General features: G+C 41.5%; 2 protein-coding genes across 6 annotated transcripts in view; one reads left to right on the top strand and one right to left on the bottom strand.

Moving 5' to 3' along the window:
- Positions 1-5,577, bottom strand: part of TRAK2 (trafficking kinesin protein 2) — a 48,703-nt gene extending 43,126 nt beyond the window's left edge. For both annotated transcript variants that reach the window (XM_075829766.1, XM_075829768.1), the window contains exon 1: positions 5,461-5,577. The gene's annotated coding sequence lies outside the window, so the exon portion shown is untranslated. The remainder of the gene's footprint in view (positions 1-5,460) is intronic.
- Positions 5,578-5,905: 328 nt separating this feature from the next.
- Positions 5,906-21,743, top strand: part of STRADB (STE20 related adaptor beta) — a 32,581-nt gene continuing 16,743 nt past the window's right edge. For 3 of the 4 annotated variants that reach the window (XM_075829765.1, XM_075829764.1, XM_075829761.1), the window contains exons 1-7: positions 5,906-5,987; positions 7,027-7,086; positions 9,643-9,723; positions 15,510-15,612; positions 17,521-17,642; positions 17,732-17,840; positions 21,187-21,310. In XM_075829765.1, the coding sequence (XP_075685880.1) occupies positions 7,075-7,086; positions 9,643-9,723; positions 15,510-15,612; positions 17,521-17,642; positions 17,732-17,840; positions 21,187-21,310 (551 nt within the window). In that variant the 5' untranslated portion in view covers positions 5,906-5,987; positions 7,027-7,074. The other variant, XM_075829762.1, reaches the window with a different exon arrangement.

Here is a 21,743-nt window from a genome sequence, read left to right as displayed (position 1 = left end):
ATCGCTGCGGATGTCACGCATCCCCCATAGTTGAGAGTCTATGGAGGGATGCGCGAAAAGAACGGACATCTTCTATTTTCCCACGTGTTTACGTGTAGCGATGTCTCAATATTTTAATGTAAATCGTAGTCACATGGTACAGAGGAAGGGCACTAAAGTCTAGGTAGGTGGTTTGAAATGCCAGACCATTGAGTGTTTGAGTTTACACAAAGTGATTAGCGGATCTGATGATCCAAATTGTTGTACAACTGAAGATCTGCACGTTAGGACTAGTGTAAGAGACGGTCAAAATTAGTCAAATTGTACGTATTCTCAGAGCGTGTAAAGCCACCGCAGGAAAATGAAAGACTTAGAGAAGTGCTGCAACTCTTGTAGCGATTGGTGGCGGTTATAGCGCACAGACCCCACCACAATTGACAGGTTTGTAGCTCTAAACCGTCCCTTTATACATTTCATTAACTTTCCGCTCGCGAAGATTTATTTTAGCAAGGGAGGTGGTTTTGAAAGATTCCCTAAGTGGATATAAATAGACTTCACAGGGGTCATCTCCCAGAACGTGGACACCCAAACCGTGCATTTCGGTTTTGTATGGATGGCGATACCCGCTACCCATACGCGATAACTCTCAGCCAAATGATTGTTCAGTCAACAATACTGTTCCCTAAATCCAGCATAAAAACAGGCACATCTGACCCACCCGCACGCCCCCTGCATGTACACAAAATCGCAGCCACATGCGATGGCCAACAGTCCCACGATTTTCCAACAATATCACAGTATTACCGGCAAAATCGAGAGAGCATTGGCCAACGCATGGGGTCGTGGTTTTGTCCACCGCTGCGTAAGAATTCACCCTTATTTGCCAAATTGGAGGCATAAATATCTAAAAGGTGCCCATACACATTAGATTAAAGCCGGCTGAACCCACCAATTACGGCGGGCTCCGCCGACTAACGAGTATGGGGTTGTCCTGGCTGTCTCCGAACACTAGACACATATACGGGGGAGTCGGGAGGAATAGCCGTTGGCCAAAATTTAAAAACTATATAGCCACCTCGAGGCCAGGCCTCCGAAGTAATATAATCGCACAAGTGTGTTTACGTAAGAACACAGCAGGATATTGCCGTTTAAGTTTATAGGGGTACGTGACATTGCAAGTGTACATGCGGAGTCTTGCTTCCGGAATTTTGCAATCAGAAACAAATCTTACAGCGTCCCAATTGAATTCCCTACTTACTGCAATAGATTTATACATTACTAAAAAGTAAATACAATTCCTTGAGATAAAAGAATTATATGCACAAGCTTGGCTTTTTTTTTTTATTGGCCACGTTGCAATTTTTACTGCTTTCCTATATGGTCCCTGCTCCACCACAAAGCCAATAACAACATCTACTAGATCACATATAGCAGCCTTCTGTGGTGACACTGCTAGCCAAGGATCAATCCTGTAGCCTGAAAGACCCAGACTTCTGTGATATAGGCATGTAAGACATTACACCTGTAGAATACACAGCCATTACTAAGGCTGGGTTCACACCGTGCGTTTTTTGGTAGATTAACTGCAAACCAAAAAAGACGCAACACAGAAGCACAATCTGTACCCAGCCTAAAGCTCTGGCCACACTACGTTTCGGCCCTACTTTTAGCATGTGTTTTGGAAAAGCTCCCAATGTAATAATCTTAGACCAAGCTGTAGTGGCATTGTATGACTGGCAGAGTACACAGGATCTGCTCTGTATATAATGTCGTTGACTGACGCATGTGAAGGGCACACTATATGGATTTTATTTTAGCCTCCTAAATACATTTGTGCCTTCTAGCTCAAGTCACATTATTAAATGTTTAATCTCCATAGAGAGGGAGTCCTCTCTTCCTTCCCCCACCATAATCAATTAGCTAAAATTACTACGAAACCAAAAAAGTGAAGCTGGCCTCCTCAGCCACACCCACATGGCATCTTAGGTTATAAAGCAGTTGTGTCTACAGAGAAGTGCCGCACAATGGGGTGAGTTATACGGCATGCCAGTATGTCACCTTAGAGTAACGTGCGGTATATGGCGCACGCTGTGATTACTACAGCGCTGCCGCTGAGCTATGCTTGGCTGTACCGGACGTAAACCAACGCCACTTTTCCATACAGAAGAGCGGTCACTTTTCAGTACGTTGCACAGCCATGTTTACTTTTACGATAGTTCGCAATCGGCAGATTGTATCAACTGACTTGATAAATATCCCCCAATGCTCAACACTGGGTGGCACGAAAATTGTAGTTGTGAAGGAAGATGATGGTCGCAACAAATACCATTCACTTGTATTAGAAAGCATCTAAAAGGCCAAGTAAACACAGCGTAAAAACACTGCTGTTTTTCCGCAACGGATTCATTGCAGAAAATCCGCGGTGTACTACAGTAGAAAAAGTGTGGTTGAGATTTCAACAAATGTCGTCCCCACACTGTGGAAAAACGCCGCCGAAAAACGCACGTAAATCGATCTGCGGTGCGGTTTCTCCGACCGCAGCATGTCAATTATCGCAGCTCTTCTGTTGCGGGTTTTCCCACTGAATTCGATGGGGTGCTTAAACCCGCAACAAAGTGGTGTGTGTGTTGCGATATTCGTTACACTTACCCAGAGTTCCCTGCTTCTTCTCTAGTCCGGCCTCCCTGGATGACTGTGCCGGCCATGTGACCGCTGCAGCGGTCACATGGCCTGAAAACATCATCCAGAGACGCCGCAGCAGACGTCAGAAGAGGGAGGGGTTAAGTATGTGCGATAATTCACGCCAAAAAAAAACGCGCCAAGATGATGGTCGCAACAAATACAATTCACTTGTATTAGAAAGCATCTAAAAGGCCAAGTAAACACAGCGGGTTTCCGGACGGCACTCCCTGCGGTGTTCAGGGCGGATACGCCGCGCAGCTTGACTACTAAACACGATATGTGTGTTCCTACCCTAAAAGTTCAAGCTGGGTGGCCGTCTGCACCAGGAATGTCCCTGCTGAAATAATCATCTACCCCCGGCTTTAGAATGATTATTTACGTTGTATCTTACAGAAGAAGATCTGTTATTGGTCTTAATGTTTCTAGAGTAAGGCCTCATGCACACGACCGTAGCCATGTGCACGGCCGTGATTTTCGGGTCGGCCGGGGGCGGAGTGTCACCCGCGAGCTGCCCACAAATCTCGGGCCGTGCACATGGCCGCGGCCATTATTTGCAGTGAGCCTTTCTGTGGTCCGGGCTCCTGGGCCATGCACGGACCCATAGGAATGAATGGGGTCACAATTCTCACATGGATTTTCGGGGGAATTGCAGCCGCAAAAGCACGTTCGTGTGCATGGGGCCTAACTTCTTCATGGTTCGATCTTTCAGCAGGTTATAGACATACAGTAGGACCTGAACGGACATCATGGGACTTCAAAGACGAAGCTTCTTGAAGCTGAATAAACCTTTCTGCAAACCATTCAGGGTTTGTTCACATGTTGCAGTCATATCACAGTTTTTGCAGAAAATTATGAAAATCTGCAGTAAAATGCACTGGTTTTGCCACATTTTCACGACAATCACAGAAAAACGCTATAGGAGCACAACGTGTGTATAAACCATTGAGTGTAAGAAGGATTTCTGATGGAAAAACAGACACAAAAGAGGTACAGTATGTTTTTATAATCCTTCCATTACAAATGCATTAAAGACACCAGAAGCCGCCGCAATTATACACATCAGCTGACGCAACCAATAATTCAGTATTGATTCACTTAATCTAAAAAATACTTTCAGAGAAGACATCACACAATTGCAACAACAAATCTGCGCCACTGTGCGCTTGGCGGCGCTTCTTTATGCGCTTGGCGGTGCTGATCACCAGGAGGGGGAACAGTGCTTCATTGTGTTTGTCGCTGCTGAATGCTTGTCAAGCACACAATGCAGCACTGCTCCCTCCCGGTGTTCAGCACAGCAAAGATGGAATGCAGTAACCGCTCTGTAAAAGATTAAGTTAGCACACTTTTGCAGCTCTCTCTCCCCTATGTGTACCCCCCAAATCTGGTGTTCAGGAGCCGCGGTCTCTCCTATGTGTACTCCCCAAATCTGGTGTTCAGTAGTTGCGCTCTCTCTCCTATGTGCAGCGCCCCCAAGCTGGTATTCAGTCCGTGGTCTCTCCTGTGTGCTGTTCCCCCTAGCTGGCGTTCAGTAGCCACGGTCTCTGCTATGTACGCCCCCCAAATCTGGTGTTGAGTAGCCGTGATCTCTCCTTTGTACGTCTTCCCTAGCTGGTATACAGTAGGCTCGTATGCAACATAGATGTCTCATCTTTGCAAAGAAAGTCAGGGACAAGGGTCACACTGAAATTAAGTTTCATTAACGGATTCATTGGTTTATGTCACATACGTGGTCACAATTTCTGTTATATGACTTTCATGTTTGCACGGCACATGGAGTACTTCATCATTGATATTTTTATCAGCACGCCATACAAAAAAGGCTGCCTACCCCTGATCTACAGAATAAGTGATAAATGTCTGATCGCTGGGGGCCCTGCCGATGGGACCCCCACTGATCACTAGAATAGGGGGTTGAGCCCCTCTCCTTCCTCCTCACTGCACGACAGCAGTGAGGAGGAGTTTGAATGGAGCAGTGGTCACTCCTGTACGCTGCCGACCCATTCAATGTCTATGGGGTTGACGGAAACGGTCAGACGCTGTACTGAGCCCCGTAGACATTGAATGTCGCAGACAGCTTCCCCATAGTAACAAGCCATATTTGCTTTCCTGCATAATAAGGCTGTATTCACATGTGCAGGTTTTGTTCACATCTTTTTATGCAGTTTCTGAAGCCAATACGAGGAGTGTTTAAGTGGAGACGTTTCTGCCCTTTATACTTTCTCTCCCTCTATGATCCATACCGGGTTTTGGCTTCAAAATCCGCGTTAAAAAAAAAACCTGAACAAAACCTGCTCATGTGAATACAAAATAGTCAGTGATAATTACATTATATTTATGAGAAGCAAGAAAACCGGAATGTCAAGTCCTCTAGCGAAAGACGAAAGGGTGTAATATTTATTCTTTATTAAACTCCCGGACGTGTAGCATCAGAACACGTCAGTCAGAACCACCATTAACCAAGTGATTCATCGGAATTATTACGTTTTATCAGTCGCTGAAAATGCACAGCACGTACAATGGGCCTCACTTTCATCAAATACATGTCATTACAATAAATCAAGGTCATAACATATAATGTCGCATAATTTAGGGGTCATAGAGGTAAAATCATCAATAAATAACCAGTATATCAATGGCCACACAATGTTTTTGGCTGGCAGATATGACTGCATGACGTATAGAAATGAATTCCATGACGTGACAGATGTGGGGACTCGCACTATAGATCGGATGTATACAGGGATATGTAAGTATATAAGCCTCTCCCAAACGCCCACTTATACAAAGAAGTGCACCGACCTTTATAGCCACCTCACCGACTGCTCCGGGTCTCCGGTCCCCTCCTTGCTGCTTTAGAAGGTGGGTCTTCCTCCAGCTTACCAAGGAGACAGTACTCACGATGTCACGTTCAGCTCATCCAATAGAATCGCTCAATTCTAAGCCGTCAATCACTTCACCACAGAAGAAAAGAGCCAATGGCGCGTCAGTTCAAAAAAGGAGAACTCCGGAAGCTGAGGCGGCCATATTTGTTATGGGTAAACAGGACCCAAGCCAGGTTAGTTTATACAAAAATAACAGGCAAAATACAAGTAATTAGCGTATTGAGGTAGTAATTCGGTTAAGGTAAGAACATAGAGTGTCATTTGTTGTAGAATTCGTAGACATTGTTTGTGTTTTCTGTAAAGTATTGGCAGGATTAGTCACCCTGTGAGAAGTTGGCTCATTTATATGACGTAAGCATTCGAGTTGGACTGGATTGGACAGCATATTACCGAGTTCTATGTGCTGGATGGTGTCTCCCTAGGCGATAGAGAAGTCCAGATCAGGTCAGCAACACAGGAAGTTGTAACATAAGGAATTTCCTTCTAATGCTGAGGGAAGCAAGGAGCAATACAAATATACATCGGAGATACAGCACAGTCTTCTCTCCCCTGTACAGCTCCACAAGGCACGTTAGTAGCATCTAGTAAATGCCAGGGACTTATCTGTAGACTCTAACAACACACAGACTGGTCATAGACGGTGACATGTTTACATCTATGACACCAAAGCAAATCAAAAACAGATTGAAATCATCTCAAATAGACGTTACATTTTATTGCTCGTTATCGCAACATATATTAATATCATGACACATTCAGCAATCTGATGGGTCGTGAATGTGACATAACGAACAGACTAGTCGTGGGTTTTCGATACACGGTGTTTATAAAAATTTTATTTACGAGTCACTACTTCTTTAAATCTGTTCCGCACTAAGAAAAAATATTGATTTTTTTAACAAAAATCAATATGTTTGACTGCTTTATTTAATGTCTGATGAAGAACGGGCATTACATTCCTTTAAACTGTTCATGATAAAGCATTATATTATTCATATAAAGTAAACATCGATTGATGCACAATAGAATTAGAGACCTATGAGCTGTCACTTGTTTTTAAAGTGTACCTCCACTTGTGATCTCTCGCCCCATCTGACATCCATACAACTCTCGGAGAGTATCGTGCACAGGTCCTATTAATTAGCGCCGGACGTCGCATGGTTGTCAGGGCAACTGCACTGTCCAGCGTGCCCGAGCGTCTCTCCACGGCCGATGTCAGGTCGGGCAGAGATCACAAATGAAGGTAAACTTTAATGAACCCATATTGAAATAACTAATATTGTCACATACAATAATATTTGATGCCACTACAAGAAATTCAGTACTCCAGTATGGCTTTACATCCACATTACCCACATCACTTAATAGTTACGATAAAAAAAATTAAAATATCTCGGCTCACATTTTTGCCTCTTATAGAATGGACTTTACAATTGTTTTCTACTAGTTCTTGTTTATTAAATATACCTTGCTTTGTTTGTAGGACCCTGGGTAGACTCATGAAAAAGCCACCGCTCAATACGTTTCTTCAATGTCTTGCCTGGTAAGTTCATTAAGGATGGTATGTGTAAGTCATCAATGTATTTACCTGTAACACTCTGAATAGGAATGAAATAAAAAAAAATTACACAACGTTTCCACCAAAATTTTAAATTGGTGCTTCCTATGCTTCAAGTGGGACAAGAGTATATACCCATACTGATTATTTGTGAGGGTGAAGCAGTGGTAATAGTAATAATAATAATAAGAATGTTTATTTAGCGCCAACATATTCCGCAGCACTTTACAATTCAGGGGGAACATTTTACAGACAATATCAGACATTACATAGTGACAAAACAAATTAATAATTCAAACAAGGGGAGTGAGGACCCTGCTCGCAAGAGCTTACAATCTATGAGGAAATAAGGGAGACACATAATGTAAAAAACTGCTTGTTAAGTACAATGGTCCAGCCATCTTTTTTACATCTGGGGTAGAACATAAAACTTAATGAGCCGGTCACCAGCCAGTGTCTGTGTATGACACACATGAAGTGTATTAGGGTGCAAGAAGTGTGGGGGAGACTGCTGAATGAAGGGGACATGTTCTGAGAACTAATGTAATAGGGGGGTTAAAAGGAAAGGAGTCCGATTAGGGAATGTTATAGGCCTGTCTAAAATGACTTGTTCTCGGTTGCGCCTAAAACTGTGGATATTGGGAATTAATCTGATTGTCTGGGGTAGCGCATTCCAGAGGACTGGTGCAGCACGAGAAAAATCTTGGAAACTGGAGTGGGAGGTTCGGATTATGGTGGATGTTAATCTAAGGTCGTTGGCAGAACGTAGAGCCTGAGTAGGGTGGTAGACAGAGATGAGGGAGGAGATGTAAGGAGGTGCAGCATTGTGGAGGGCTTTGTGGGTGAGAGTAAAAAGTTTACATTTTATTCTGAAGGGGATGGGCAACCAGTGCAGTGACTGGCACAGGGTAGAGACGTTGGTGCAGTGACTGGCACAGGGTAGACGCGTTGGTGTAGCGGTTGGTCAGAAATATGAGCCAGGCTGCTGCATTCAGAAAAGATTGGAGAGAGGAGAGAGTTTAGTGAGGGGAAGACCGACTAATAATGAGTTACAGTAGTCAAGACGAGAATGAATCGGAGCGACAATGAGAGTTTTGGCTGTTTCCACAGTAAGGAAAGGGCGGATTCTGGAGATGTTTTTGAGGTGGTGACAGGACAGTGCAAGTGATTGAATAGGAGTTATAGGAGAACCACACACTGAAATGCAAACATCAGGTTTAGGTAGGTTAGTAGATGATAGAAACACAAGGAGCTCAGTTTTAGAAAGATTCAGTTTTAGATATTCAGTTTGAGAGGATATGATGTTAGAGACAGCGGACAGACAATCACTGGTGTTTTGAATTAGAGCGGAGGTGATGTCACGGGAAGTCGTATATAATTAGGTGTCATCAGCGTCGAGAAATCTGCTGATAGATTTTCTAATAGGGGCTGTGTAGAGAGAAAAGAGGAGAGGACCTAGGACTGATCCCTGAGGAACCCCAATAGCAAGTGGAAGAGGAGAAGAAGAACCAGCAAATGATGCACTAAACAAGCGGTCAGAGAGATAGGAAGAAAACTGAGAGTGGGAGAGCAGTGTGTTTAGAGTGGTGCATATTGAGTAGGAGTTGGTGGTCTACAGTGTCAAACGCTGCAGAGAGATCCAGAAGAATCAATAGAGAGTATTTGCTGTTTGATTTGACCCTCTGGAGACCATTCGAGACTTTAGTAAGGGCAGTTTCTGTAGAGTGCGGAAACCAGATTGTAAGGGGTCGAGCTCTGTAGGAGAACACATCTTATTCTGTAACCTGTAGCCATTTCACCTCTTTTGTATATGTCATCAAGAATATAGCAACAGCTTTCTAGTCCCTATTTTCTTCTTAGCCTAAGGTTTATTACTCTCTTGTTGTACAATAGTTCTGCAAATGGTTGGGAGTATATGATCTCTTGGCTCCAGCCATCTCTAGAACTATTATCGCTAGATGTGCCAGGGTGTGTAATCCTCTACAGGGCACTAAAAGTATATGGCACAAATTGGCACATGCTCGGAATCACAAACCTCTGACAATGAAGTACAATGAAAATTAATGTAAGAAAAATAAAATCATCTTTTATCATAACTATCAATTCCATTGCTATTTAGCATGTCATTCAACACAAAAGAAGTAAATGCTCTGCAGAAATCCTATACTTTTTTTAAGTCCTGGTCATATAATTGATCTAAAAAGTTATGTTACTTTGTCATTTGCATTATGTTACAGACTATAGTGTGGCAGAAATACGTTTACTACCTACCTATGGCTTTCTGGAAAATATATCTGTTTTTTTCCTGGGTGGGCACTATTAAAATAGCTGTCGATCTACCACCTTTTTTTCCTACTTTTTGCTAAGGAACTTGACACTTTAGTGATTGACTATTGCACTATTGATTTTTCTTTGTATTGTTGTACATTTTTAAAACCATTTTGGCTTTGAGACAATGTTAGTTTGCATATATTATATAGAATAGGAAAATCAAATTTATATGTCATTTAGTGATACTCTGTTGTCATGTTGTCATTTCAGGACTGTTCCTGCCTGAGACGGACACCTGTGAAATCATTGAGCCAAAGTAAAGAATCGACCACAAGTATCTATCCACACTGGGTGAGGAGAAGGCACTTTACGTTGTTTAGAATTTTACAGAATATTCAGTAAATCGTCTGAAATGCATTCCAGTATCAGTTGTGAAACATACATATCTAATGTACATCTATATAATAGTCCTGCCTTAAATAAATCTTCCCATCAGACATTTATAGCGTATCAAAATCAATATGGGGTTTGACAGCTGGGACCTCCACCTAACCCGAGTAGAAGAGAAGTGGCCGCACATACCAACCACAGTCTACTAGGAAGAAAATAACCGAGTAAGCATGTTCACACATGTGTAGCCACATTTTTGTTGGCAACGGGCACATCCATTAAAAGGTTTACTAGGGGTCCCAAATCAAAATGCCATAAAATCTCTTAAGGGAAAAAAAGGTCTAATGTGGTATTTCGATTACTATACATATCTGATAGCTGGGAACTGTTTACGTAACTTTTGTAGACTATAATAGCCTCCTATGCTCTTTGTAGCCACGATAGCCTGGCTTGTACTGCACAACAGAGGTCCCAGTACCTCTACTATAAGGACAGGACATAAATGTCTGTCGCCAGAATACCCCTTTAATTCCTTTTTAACACACTCTGTCTGAATTTCCCTCATTCTTTAAAGCCCATGACATTTTAACAGCAACCTGAGGCTACAACTGCAATAATAAAGTACATCTTGTTATAAATATACAAATATAAAGAGCAAAGAAGCAGCACTCAAAAAAAGGAGGAATTTATTCACCAAACAAATGCAACGTTTCACCTCCTCAATAGAGGCATTTTCAAGTAAATTGTAATAACAACAAACAGGTGTATATATAGAGAGCATAGCTCAATTAATAAGTGCTATAAATATAATGGCAATTGTATATCAAAAGGCAAAAAATTCATGATGTGTAACAGTGTATCAAAGTACATAAAAACCATGTTAAGAGTCAAGTCATGACATATAATATCAAAAATTGTTAGACCAGTGATCCTTTAAATAAGTGTTGTACAATAATTGAATTTAAATAGTGATCATTATTAAAATCAAAAGAATCTGACACTCACCAATCTAAACATATATTTCTCCTGAGTACTCCATATGTATCGAGTAAAAAATATTCTCGGCATCTCAAGCACCGAGTTGCGCATGCCCAAACACTAAGCGCTCTTCAATGCAGTGTGCATTGTAGCACCATTTTTAGTTAGGGAATAAACTATCGATACTAAAGGGTGTAGCCACATCTTTAATCAAGCGTGTATAGCATAATAAAAGATATATGCTTATATAAGTATAGCCTAGTCACACATTGTTTATCCTGTATTAGTAACAGAGTATATAATGGTTGTTTAACTCGCAGAAAGTCGACCTTGATCGTCATTGTAACAAACGGTATCTTCTTTAATGCCTTACGTCCCTAGAAACTAGATATTTCCCACATCTTCGTATGCAATAACATCAAGTCTCAGGTATCCACTCCACCAGTGTGTGGATCTATGATTCACACAGAAGTATATGGTGAAGACCAATCCGGGATCAATAGCTACAAGAAAGAAACCCTATATTATTCCAACCATAACTCCTATTATCAGGAAATATATCCGTGAACTGAAAATAATATCACTATATAAGGGAAAAAGGTTATATCCTATTTTATACTACAATGCATACATACAACATGGTTGTATTGTGTTACCAAAGTATGGCCCCATGCACACGAACGTAAAAACGCCCGTAATTGCGAGTCGTAATTACGGCCCGTAATTACGGGCCCATAGACTTCTATTGGCCACGGGTACCCTCCCGTATGCTTACGGGAAGGTGCCCGTGCCGTTGAAAAATATAGAAAATGACCTATTTCAGGCCGTAATAACGGCACGGGAAGGCCCATAGAAGTCTATGGGGCTCCCGTAATTACGGGTGGCTACGTGTGTACACCCGTAATTACGGGAGCGTTGCTAGGCGACGTCAGGGGATAGTCACTGTCCAGGGTGCTGAAAGAGTTAACTGATCGGCAGTAACTCTTAGCACCCGGGACAGTGACTACCGCTGGAATTAATAGTATTAAAAGTTAACTTATCCAGAGCTCCTTCTTCTTCTTCTTCCTCCAGTCCGGCCTCCCGGGATGACGTTTCATCCCATGTGACTGCTGCAGCCAATCACAGGCCAATCACTGGCTGCAGCGGTCACATGGACTGCCGCGTCATCCAGGGAGGTCGGACTGGATGTCAAGAGAGGGACGCGTCACCAAGATAACGGCCGGGTAAGTATGAATTTCTTTTACTTTTAATGCGGAATGGGCTGTCCGCACTGATATAGAGAAGGGCTGCCGATTAGTGCAGTGCAATTTTGCAACGAAAACGTGCCAGTAAAAACGGGTGGAATACTGGTGACACCGGACCCGTATTTACGGGCACGGGTCCGTAAATACTGGTGCAATACGGGTCGAATACGTGTGACTAAGGACCCGTATTTACGGGAGGACAAAAATACGTTTGTGTGCATGAGGCCTATCTCTTGACCTCATAAACAGATACAAAAAAAATATATAAATAATAACATTACTTAAGAATGAACATAAGGACAGAAAAAATATAACATATGGGTCTGATGTTCTTTAGTTTAGATGGTGAGTATCCAGTAGTTATATCAGAAAAAAAACATAATTCTATCTAAAAAGAGAGAAAGAAGAGTCAATAAACAAATACAATCAAAATAGTTCATCTGTTACAGTATAATCATTACTCTCAAATCCCTTTCACCGTGTTTTTTGCACTCAGCGCATAGGGATCCTGCTAGATCAGTATGTGCTGTCTTATACTGACACATTAACGTTACTGAAGTGTTTAGACAGTGAATAGACATTCCTTCCAGCCAGGACGGGATGTCTATTCACAATCGCGACACTTCGGTAACGTTTCTGTGGTACTTACAGCTCTGCTCTGCTGTAAGTACCACAGAAACGTTAGCGAAGTGTCGGGATTGTGAATAGACATCCCATCCTGGCTGGGAGGAATGTCTATTCAGTATCGTTAATGTGTCATTAAAAGACAGCACATACTGATCTAGCTGGATCCCTATACGCTGACTAAATGAATGGAGAGAAGTGTATGATGCTGATTGGTTAGCGTCATACAATCCTCTGTACAACGCCCACTTGGTCAATAGTAAATCACGCCCAGTTGTCCATTAAGAAACTCATTAGCATAAAGCTAAAATTGCTCCTAACGTGGTAAAAATAGATCGTTTTTCTGAATAAAAACCACTGCTGTTACCTACATTATAGCGCCGATCTCCTTATGTAGGAGATAGGGCACTTATAATCTGGTGACAGAGCCTCTTTAAGGTCAATGTACACGATTCCATAATAGGAAAGTCACTGGGCAAAAAAGACATCCATGGGAGAGTTGCCAGATGCAAACCACTGCTGACCAAAAAGAACACAAAGTCTCGTCTCGCATTTGCCAAAAAACATCTAGATGACCCCCAAAACTTTTGAGATAATATTCTGTGGACTGATGAGTCAAAGGTGGAATTATTTGGAAGACAAGGGTCTTGTTACATTTGGAGTAAAGCTAACACCGCATTCCACCATAAGAACATATTACCAACAGTCAAACATGGTGGTGGTAGAGTGATGGTCTGCGGCTGCTTTGCTTTGCTTCTACAGGACCTGATCGACTCGACAAAATTAATGGGGCCATGAATTCTGCTCTCCATGAGAAAATCCTATAGGAGAAAGTCAGTTTGTGACCTAAAGCTAAAGTGCAGTTGGGTTATGCAGCAGGACAATGATCTGAAGCACAGAAGCAAGTCCTCCTCTGAATGGCTCAAAAGAAACAAAATTAAGGTTTTGGCGTGACCAAGTCAAAATTCCGACTTGAATCCCATTGAGCTGCTGTGACAAGATCTTAAACGAGGGGCAGTTCATGCTCGAAAACCAAATTAAAACAATTCTGCAAAGAACAGGCCAAAATGCCTCCACTGCGATGTAAAAGACTCATCACAAGTTATCGCAAACGTTTGATTGCAGTTGTTACTGCCAAGGGTGGCACAACCCATTGTTAGGTTTAGGGGGGCAATTACTTTTTCACATGGGTGAAATAGGTTTTGAATAAATCTTTACCCTCAATAAATGGAATGATCGTTTAAAAGTTGCATTTTGTGTTTACTCGTTTTGTCTTAATCTTATATTGAAATTAGTTGGATGATTTGAAACGTTTACCTGTGACAAATTAGCAAAAATAGAAGAAATCAGGTGAGGGGCAAATACTTATTAACAGCACCGTATAGCTTTTAATCCTGTTCCCCCACTTAAACTAGTGTTGTGCTTCAAATATTACACCTAGAGCTTTGATCATTTCAAATCTAGGATTCTGGGCTTTAATATGATACCAAGAGCTATATGCCTTATATTCTAGTTCATAACAAATTGCAGTGAAAGGGTTAAGAGGTGTTATGCCTTGGTCAGAGGTTTATTTTTGGCATTTTCTTTAGACTAAGTTCACACTTGCTTTGTATAATCTGTTTGTAAAGGATCTGCCAGACACAGCTTCTGTGTCGATGCCCGTGGTTAATCAGTCTGCATCTGTTCCTAGGTCTGATAGAGTGACTCCATCTTCTACCACTCAGGCTGGTAGGCTGAGGAGTGGGAGAACCTGTCACAGCCTGGCCAGACGGTTCTAGCTCCCGCCCTCGGTCTATTTATACCTTCATTTGCTTCTTGTCTTTGCCTGTGATTCTATCTTGTTTCCTGGCTCTGCTGCTCCTGCTATGATTATTGACCTCTGCTTCATTTTGACCCTGGCTACTGACTACGCTCCTGCTCTGGGTTTGGTACCTAGTACACTCCTGGTTTGACTCGGCTCGTTCACTACTCTTGTTTTTCACGGTGTTGCCATGGGTAACTGCCCAATTTCCCTTAGCTTCTGTGTACCCTTGTCTGTTTGTCTGTCGTGCACGTATTAAGCGTAGGGACCGTCGCCCAGTTGTACGCCGTCGCCTAGGACGGGTCGTGCAAGTAGGCAGGGACTGAGTGGCGTGTAGATTAGGGCTCACCTGTCTGTCTCCCTACCCCGTCATTACACTGTTACTCTAATCCATTTTTAGATCAGAATAAGGATAAAAACGGATCTGTTAAAAATTCCATTGAAATTAATAACATTTTTAATTGCGTTCATTATGTTAGTCATCAGTTCTTTTGAGTAGATTAAAGTGCAGTACAGAACTTCTACTCTGATCAAAAGAACATATGTCTAGTGGATGGGTTATTTTTATCATTGGTGTAAATTTAAAACGGATACAAATAGATTGTAATCCGTTTGCATCCGTAAGGTTTCGTTCACATCTGTGTCGGGGTTCCGTTCGTCAGGGGAACCCACGAACAGAAACCATAGCTTTCTGTTAGCATTACCATTGATTTCAAGGGTAACGCTTCCGTTGCTAATGGTTTAACCAGATGTATTGATTTATATGAGCTTTTCTGCTTGACTTTTTGCATTTGAGTATTTTAAAAATCACTTTTTTTGTTTTCTTAAAATTCTTAAAAAGTGTTTGTTTGTTTCCATATGCTGGTGATTTATATCATCTTACAGTGTTAAATGCTATGTACACCTTTGAAATTGTTTTTACAGATCATAACTTAAATGTGATCGATAACAGGTGGATGACCTGCTTTCACTGAACCCGTCAGTGCCGCTGACCTGATGGATTCAGTATACAGGATACAAAGCAACTGTACCTTGAAAAGTAAAAATAATTTTCATAAAAAGGTGTACATCACCTTTAACATCTTCCTTTTTTTCTGCAGACAGGTGAACTGCCTCAGTGCTGGATTCCTCCTGTGCTGGGAGGACATGAGATGCCAGTACGATACACTGAAGCCAACAACTACGAACTTCAACAGGAACTTGGTGAGATTACAATTTTATATAAAAAGCTAATCATAAAACAAGTCACTTCTGATCATTACATACAGGAAAAGTAGAATCCGATTCCTACATTCATATTTGTTGGTGGATTGGGGATAAAGGCTATCAGACTTTGCATTAAGATGTTGGCTGTATATTACAGCCAGCACTCGCTGCGAACAGCTCGGGCACAGCGCATGTGCCATTCACTGGGCATACCATTACGTCCTATTGCGATCAAGCGTGTTAAGAGACTGTGATATAATCTCTTTGCCAATGTTGTGTCAGGCAAGTATTTGAGCACTGGAACGTGTCTGGTCTGGACCTTTGGGTTGAGGGGGAAATTAAGTTATTTTAGATTAGAAAAATATCAGAAATCAGTACCTGACAAATATTTTGATGGTACTTATTTTTAAATAAAGAGTATCTGTCACCAATTTTTGGATGTAATTAGTAGCAGTTTATGATTTATTCCTTTGTGGGCATTCAGATAAATGATATTTTCCACTTTTTTAGTGTCGTTGCGCCATTTTACATATATACATATATACATTACACCTGTTTTATCGGCAGTGATTGGAGATAACTCCCGGTTGTCTAACTGCTTAGATGCTGTTCACCACGGCATCTAAGCCGTTAGACAGAGGGGACCCCTCTGTCAACCCATCCTCCCTCCCACGATGAGATCACGGGTGGTAATGGCTTGTCATGCCAGCCAGGAGCCTAATGAATGCCCCACGGTCTGCCATCTTTGACCCTATTGAAGCCCATAAGGATTGCAGTGTATTGGGCAAGCAATCTAATGCATGTTCCCCAAGTGGAAAAATTAAATAAAGTTTTCAGGAATATAGAAAAAAAATAATTACAACGTTAGAAAAACGTTAGAAAAATTTTACCTGTACTGTAATGTAAACAAACCAAAAATAGCCGTAATTGGTATCGATGAGCATGTAGAAGTCCACTATAGTGTTATTTGAACAGAGTAAAAAATAAAAACCACCAGAATTGCATTTTTTTTTTGCTCAACTTTCCACCCAAAAAAAAAGTTAATAATAAGTGATCAATCAGTTGAATGTACCCTGAAATGGTATTAAGAAGAACTACAACACATCCCGGAAAAAAACAATCACTCAGAGCTCCATTGGCAAAAAAAAAGTTATGGGTCTTAAAATGTTGTGACAGAACATTTATTTTTTTAACAAATTGTTTTTATTTTGTAAAAGTAGTAAAACATAAAAAAAAACTATATAAATTTGGTATCGCTGTGTTTGTATCGACCCACACAATACAACTAACATGTCCTTTTAACCACACGGTGAAAACCGTAAAAACTAAACCCAACAAAACAGTGGAGAATTTTTTTTCCATAACACCCCAACAAAAAAAAATTCAGTCAAAAGTTTTTTATTAGTTTTCATACAAGAGATAAACAGTAGAACAACAGGTTCACAGCATTTGAATAAAGTATAACAATAATACCACATTGAGGTTAAATGTGAGCAGTGTAATAGCAAAACCCACAAAATATTTTTTTACGTTTCTCAGTACACCATATGGTACTTTAAATGGTGCCATTAACAACTGCAACTCGTCTCGCGAAAAAACAAGCCCTCATGTTTCTGTGTCGACGTGACAATAAAGAAGTTTAGGCTCTTGGAATGTGGGGAGAATAAACCCAAAAATGTAAAAATTAAAAATGGCTGCAGCGGGAAGGGATTAATGAATAATGAATAACCAGTAGTCATTATGTTAAGATCCATAGAAATAATTCAGGATGGCTGCAGTGTACGTTACTAGAAGAAAATCACAGTCACATGGTGCAGAATATATCTTATGATTCTATAATGATTGCTCTAAAGTACAACCGCATCATGGTGAGAGACGATCTTCAACTTCTTATCAATCTTCTAGGAAAAAGATTCAATAACTTAACTACAATCTACCTCGCTCGGCACACTCCTACAGGAACCCTGGTGACAGTACAGCTCACCGATCTGGATGACTGTTCAGATGAACACCTTAAATTCTTGCAGGTAACCGAAGGGGTAAAACACAGCGATTTTATGGCACAAGCGCTCCTCATACATTTACATATTACAATATACTTTTTCCTATGTTTTAGAACGAAGCTGTTATGTCATCATTTTTTCGTCATCATAACCTTATGGTTTCTTGGAAAATGTTTACTGTTGGGACATGGCTTTGGGTTATTAACCCTTTCATGGCATATGGTGAGTGGCTTTTTTTTAAATTTCGTTTCTACATAAAAATCGCATGTAGACTACTTGATGTTCAATTTATTGTAAATATATTTTGGAAACCATAGCTAATCTATGTGAGCCAGCACCGTTCTTAGCACCTCTCTATATTGGACCTCCTCTCTGCAACTGTATTCATCTAACCACATAGTATTTACAGGTGGAAATCTAGGCTACCCTGCCCGAGACTCGCCTGTCCCTATATCAGAGGGCTTGAGACCAATGCTCCAAAATTGCCCATTTAACTATCATTGTGGCAATCATGTTATACTAAATTGTTGATATTTGAATAGAATAAGTCTTGTTTTAACACAGTATGACCTTTGCTACCAGACGCTAGAGTAAGGGCCTTCGGACACACACAACAGCAATAATTTTTATCTGTCAACAACCATCACTGTCCTCACGATCTGCAGTATATTGTAGCTAGAAGGAGAACAAAAGGCGCTACATAGGGTGAGTACGTCAGGTTTAGGTGAGCGCTTTGTCTTGAACAGGAGAAAGGCTCACCTCTAAAGGGAACCTGTCACCAGCATTTCAACTATTGAACTCTCCTCACCCCTCGCTGGCTACTGCTGTCAATAGTTCATTTCCGTTCTCCCCTCACGTAAACTCCTCCGACCGTAAATAATGGTCTGCAAATATTTTGCGCCTTTTATGGTAATAATCCGGCAGACTCGTTCGTTCGTTCGTTCGTTCGTTCGTTCATTCGTTCGTTCGTTCATTCGTTCGTTCCTCTTCTTCTGTCCGCCCACAGCCGAAAACTGGCCTGCCCTGAATGCCAAAATTGTCTCGTCTGAGATAGTGCGCATGCGCTCGTCATGTATGGTCCGATACCCTTCCGCTTCTGCTTCCGGGCCTCAAATCTAGTTACTGCGCATGCGCCACTATGGTGTCCCGTTGTGCGCACGCACCAGAACAGGACATTGATGCAGGTAAACTCTGAAAGACTTGAGGAATCAAGATATGACTCTTTTATGCTCATTAGCATACGGCAGAGGAACACTAAAAAATGGAATACTAAAGGTACAGAGCCTACTTACAAGATAATTCATAGGTTACGTAAAAATTATTTTTTACCCACTATCACCAGGTATTGCTGGTTTAATAGGTGAAATGCTGGTGACAGGTTCCCTTTAAAAGGGGTTTTCCAGTCCCTAAAAATGAATGGCCTATCCTCCGGATGGGCCATCAATAGTTGGTTGGTCGAGGGCCGATTCCCGGGACCCCCGCCGATCGATCAGCTGTTTGAAGGGGATGCAGCACTCGTACGAGCGCTGCTTCCCCTTCATTACTACTTGCTCACTGTGAATAGTCGACACACATGTAACTGCGATTCACAGGTATTGCAGCCTCTTTCTCCCATTGAAGTGAATGGGATTATAAGGCTGCAATACTGTGAGTCTCCACTACATCTGTGTCGATGATTTACAGTGAGCAAGAAGAGATGAAGGGAAAGCAGCGCTTGTACAAGCGCTGCACCCCCTTCAAAACAGCTGATCGTTGGGGGTCCCAGGAGTCGGACCCCGAGCGATCAGCTAATAATTGTCTATCGTGAAGATAGGCCATCAATTTTTATGGACTGGAAAACCCCTTTAAATGTTGTACAAGGATAGGCACAACACCATTACAGGGTGTAGTAACAGAAAGGATGCTGCCAGTGTTAATATTCCTAGGGCGTCAGTTGACTTCCTCGCCGTGGAGAGTAATGAGTTAGATATAGAGATGGAGACCGAGTTGGGTTCCACTGTAAAAATAAGAAACCCTACATGTGCAAAACTTCCATGATTCAGTAAGTTGCTGATATTTTTATTTCTATAAGACAAAATAATATGAATAGAATGAAAGTACACTAATTTTTAAAAGGGGTTTTGTAGCCCTGAAAACACTTTGTACATGAGACACTTTCATTCTATTCATTTTATTTTGTCTTGTACAAATAATAACTGTTTATCAGCAACTTACTGAGTCGTGGAAGTTTTGCGCCTGGAGGGTGACTTATTTTTACAGTGGATCCCAACTTGGTCTCCGTCTCTATATCTACCTCCTTACTCACGATCTGGACGGGACTAGTGCTATAATGTGGGCCTGGTATCTTGGTATAGATACTGGAGAATATACCATCCAGCTCCTAAGTGTGACTTTACCTTTGTGCGAATCAGCGTGTGTGTAATATAATAACACTTCAGTACGGTGCAATAATCAAACAGCTTAACGTTGATGCTGCATATGCCTTAGGCCTCATGCACACGGCCGTGCCCGTAATTTGCGGGCACGGCCGACTGCCACGGGCCGCAGCACGAAGTTTCACCCGACTAGCCACTCACTGTCAATTTAGCTTATTATAGCAAGGTGACATATCAAGAAGCACAGAGGATTTTTTTTTTTTTTTTTTAATTCATTCGTTCACCACACAGAATATAGGTGACTGTAATTATTTTGGCTAGTAGCCTAAGGGTATGTTCACACGGCCTATTTACGGACGTAAATCGGGCGTTTTTGCCCCGAATTACGTCTGAAAATAGCGCCTCAATAGCGCTGACAAACATCTGCCCATTGAAAGCAATGGGCAGACGTTTGTCTGTTCACACGAGGCGTATATTTACGCGCCGCTGTCAAATGACGGCGCGTAAATAGACGCCCGCGTAGAAGAAGTGACCTGTCACTTCTTTGGCCGTAATTGGAGCCGCTATTCATTGACTCCAATGAATAGCAGCGCTAATTACGGCCGTAATTGACGCGGCGTTCAAGCGCCTGCACATGCCGGTACGGCTGAATTTACGGGGATGTTTTCAGGCTGAAACATCCCCGTAATTTCAGCCGTTACGGACCCCCGCCGTGTGAACATACCCTTATTGTGGTTACAGCTTTTAATTATACACAAAAAAAGTTACATTTTAACTTTATTATTTGCCGCATATAACCACATACTTTGTCCTTCCTCACCCCTCTCCTTTGTTTATTCTCATTAACAAACGTTACATCTATATCCAACGGATCCCTACGGCGCTCCAATGCTAGTTAATAGGGGTTTAGGGAGTGATAGCTAGTGATATCTAATGTATATAGAGGCGTAACTTGAAGCTCCTGGGCCCCAATGCAAAATCTGTAGCAGGGCCCCTCACTTATTATGTGCCATTATTATGTGCCATTTATAATACTGGTGTCTACTGATTGTACAGACAGGCACCTGGGCCTGGGTGCGTATGCTAATTCTGCACCCTCTATAGCTAAGCCCCTGAATATGTATGATAGTATAAGCTTGTATTCTATTGAAGGTTTAAAGAATTTACTCAATGAATAACTCTTATCTTTGTAGGTTCTGCTAGCAGCCTCGTGAAGACATATTACCCAGAAGGCATGAGTGAACTTTTAATAGGAAACATTTTGTATGGAACGTTAAAAGGGTTAAACTATTTGCACCAAAATGGATATATTCACAGGTAAGATTAAATGTAATATATTTAACTTAAAGCACACCCCACCCAAAAATTTTTAAAAAAAGTTATTTTCTTTTACCACTGATATCTGACTCCTAAAATCATTACAACCATAACTTTACGTTACAATTCAATAAATAATGATAATTTTTGTGAATTAACTGTCAGTCTTAACCAATTATATTTTTTATAAATTGTAGCCATAATTGCTACGTGTTATTGAGCCTTTGGGAGGGAAAAAAAAATCACTGGTGACTACCTTTCTCCCTTTTCTATTTGTCCAGTCCCTAAGTGAGTTTGATTTGAGAAGAGTAAAGGTAGGGGGCATTGGGATTAAAGTGACAATACGTTTAAAAATAAAACAACTGCAGCGGATCAAAAGAGCATATTCTGGTGAGTGACATCACCAGCCTGTCCTGACCGATCCAGAACAATG

Source organism: Rhinoderma darwinii, chromosome 6 (genome assembly GCF_050947455.1).
Source record: "Rhinoderma darwinii isolate aRhiDar2 chromosome 6, aRhiDar2.hap1, whole genome shotgun sequence".
NCBI classification, from domain to species: Eukaryota; Metazoa; Chordata; class Amphibia; order Anura; family Rhinodermatidae; genus Rhinoderma; species Rhinoderma darwinii.
The sequence above is the reverse complement of the archived record's forward strand: the minus strand, read 5'-3'. Positions and strand labels throughout refer to the sequence as shown.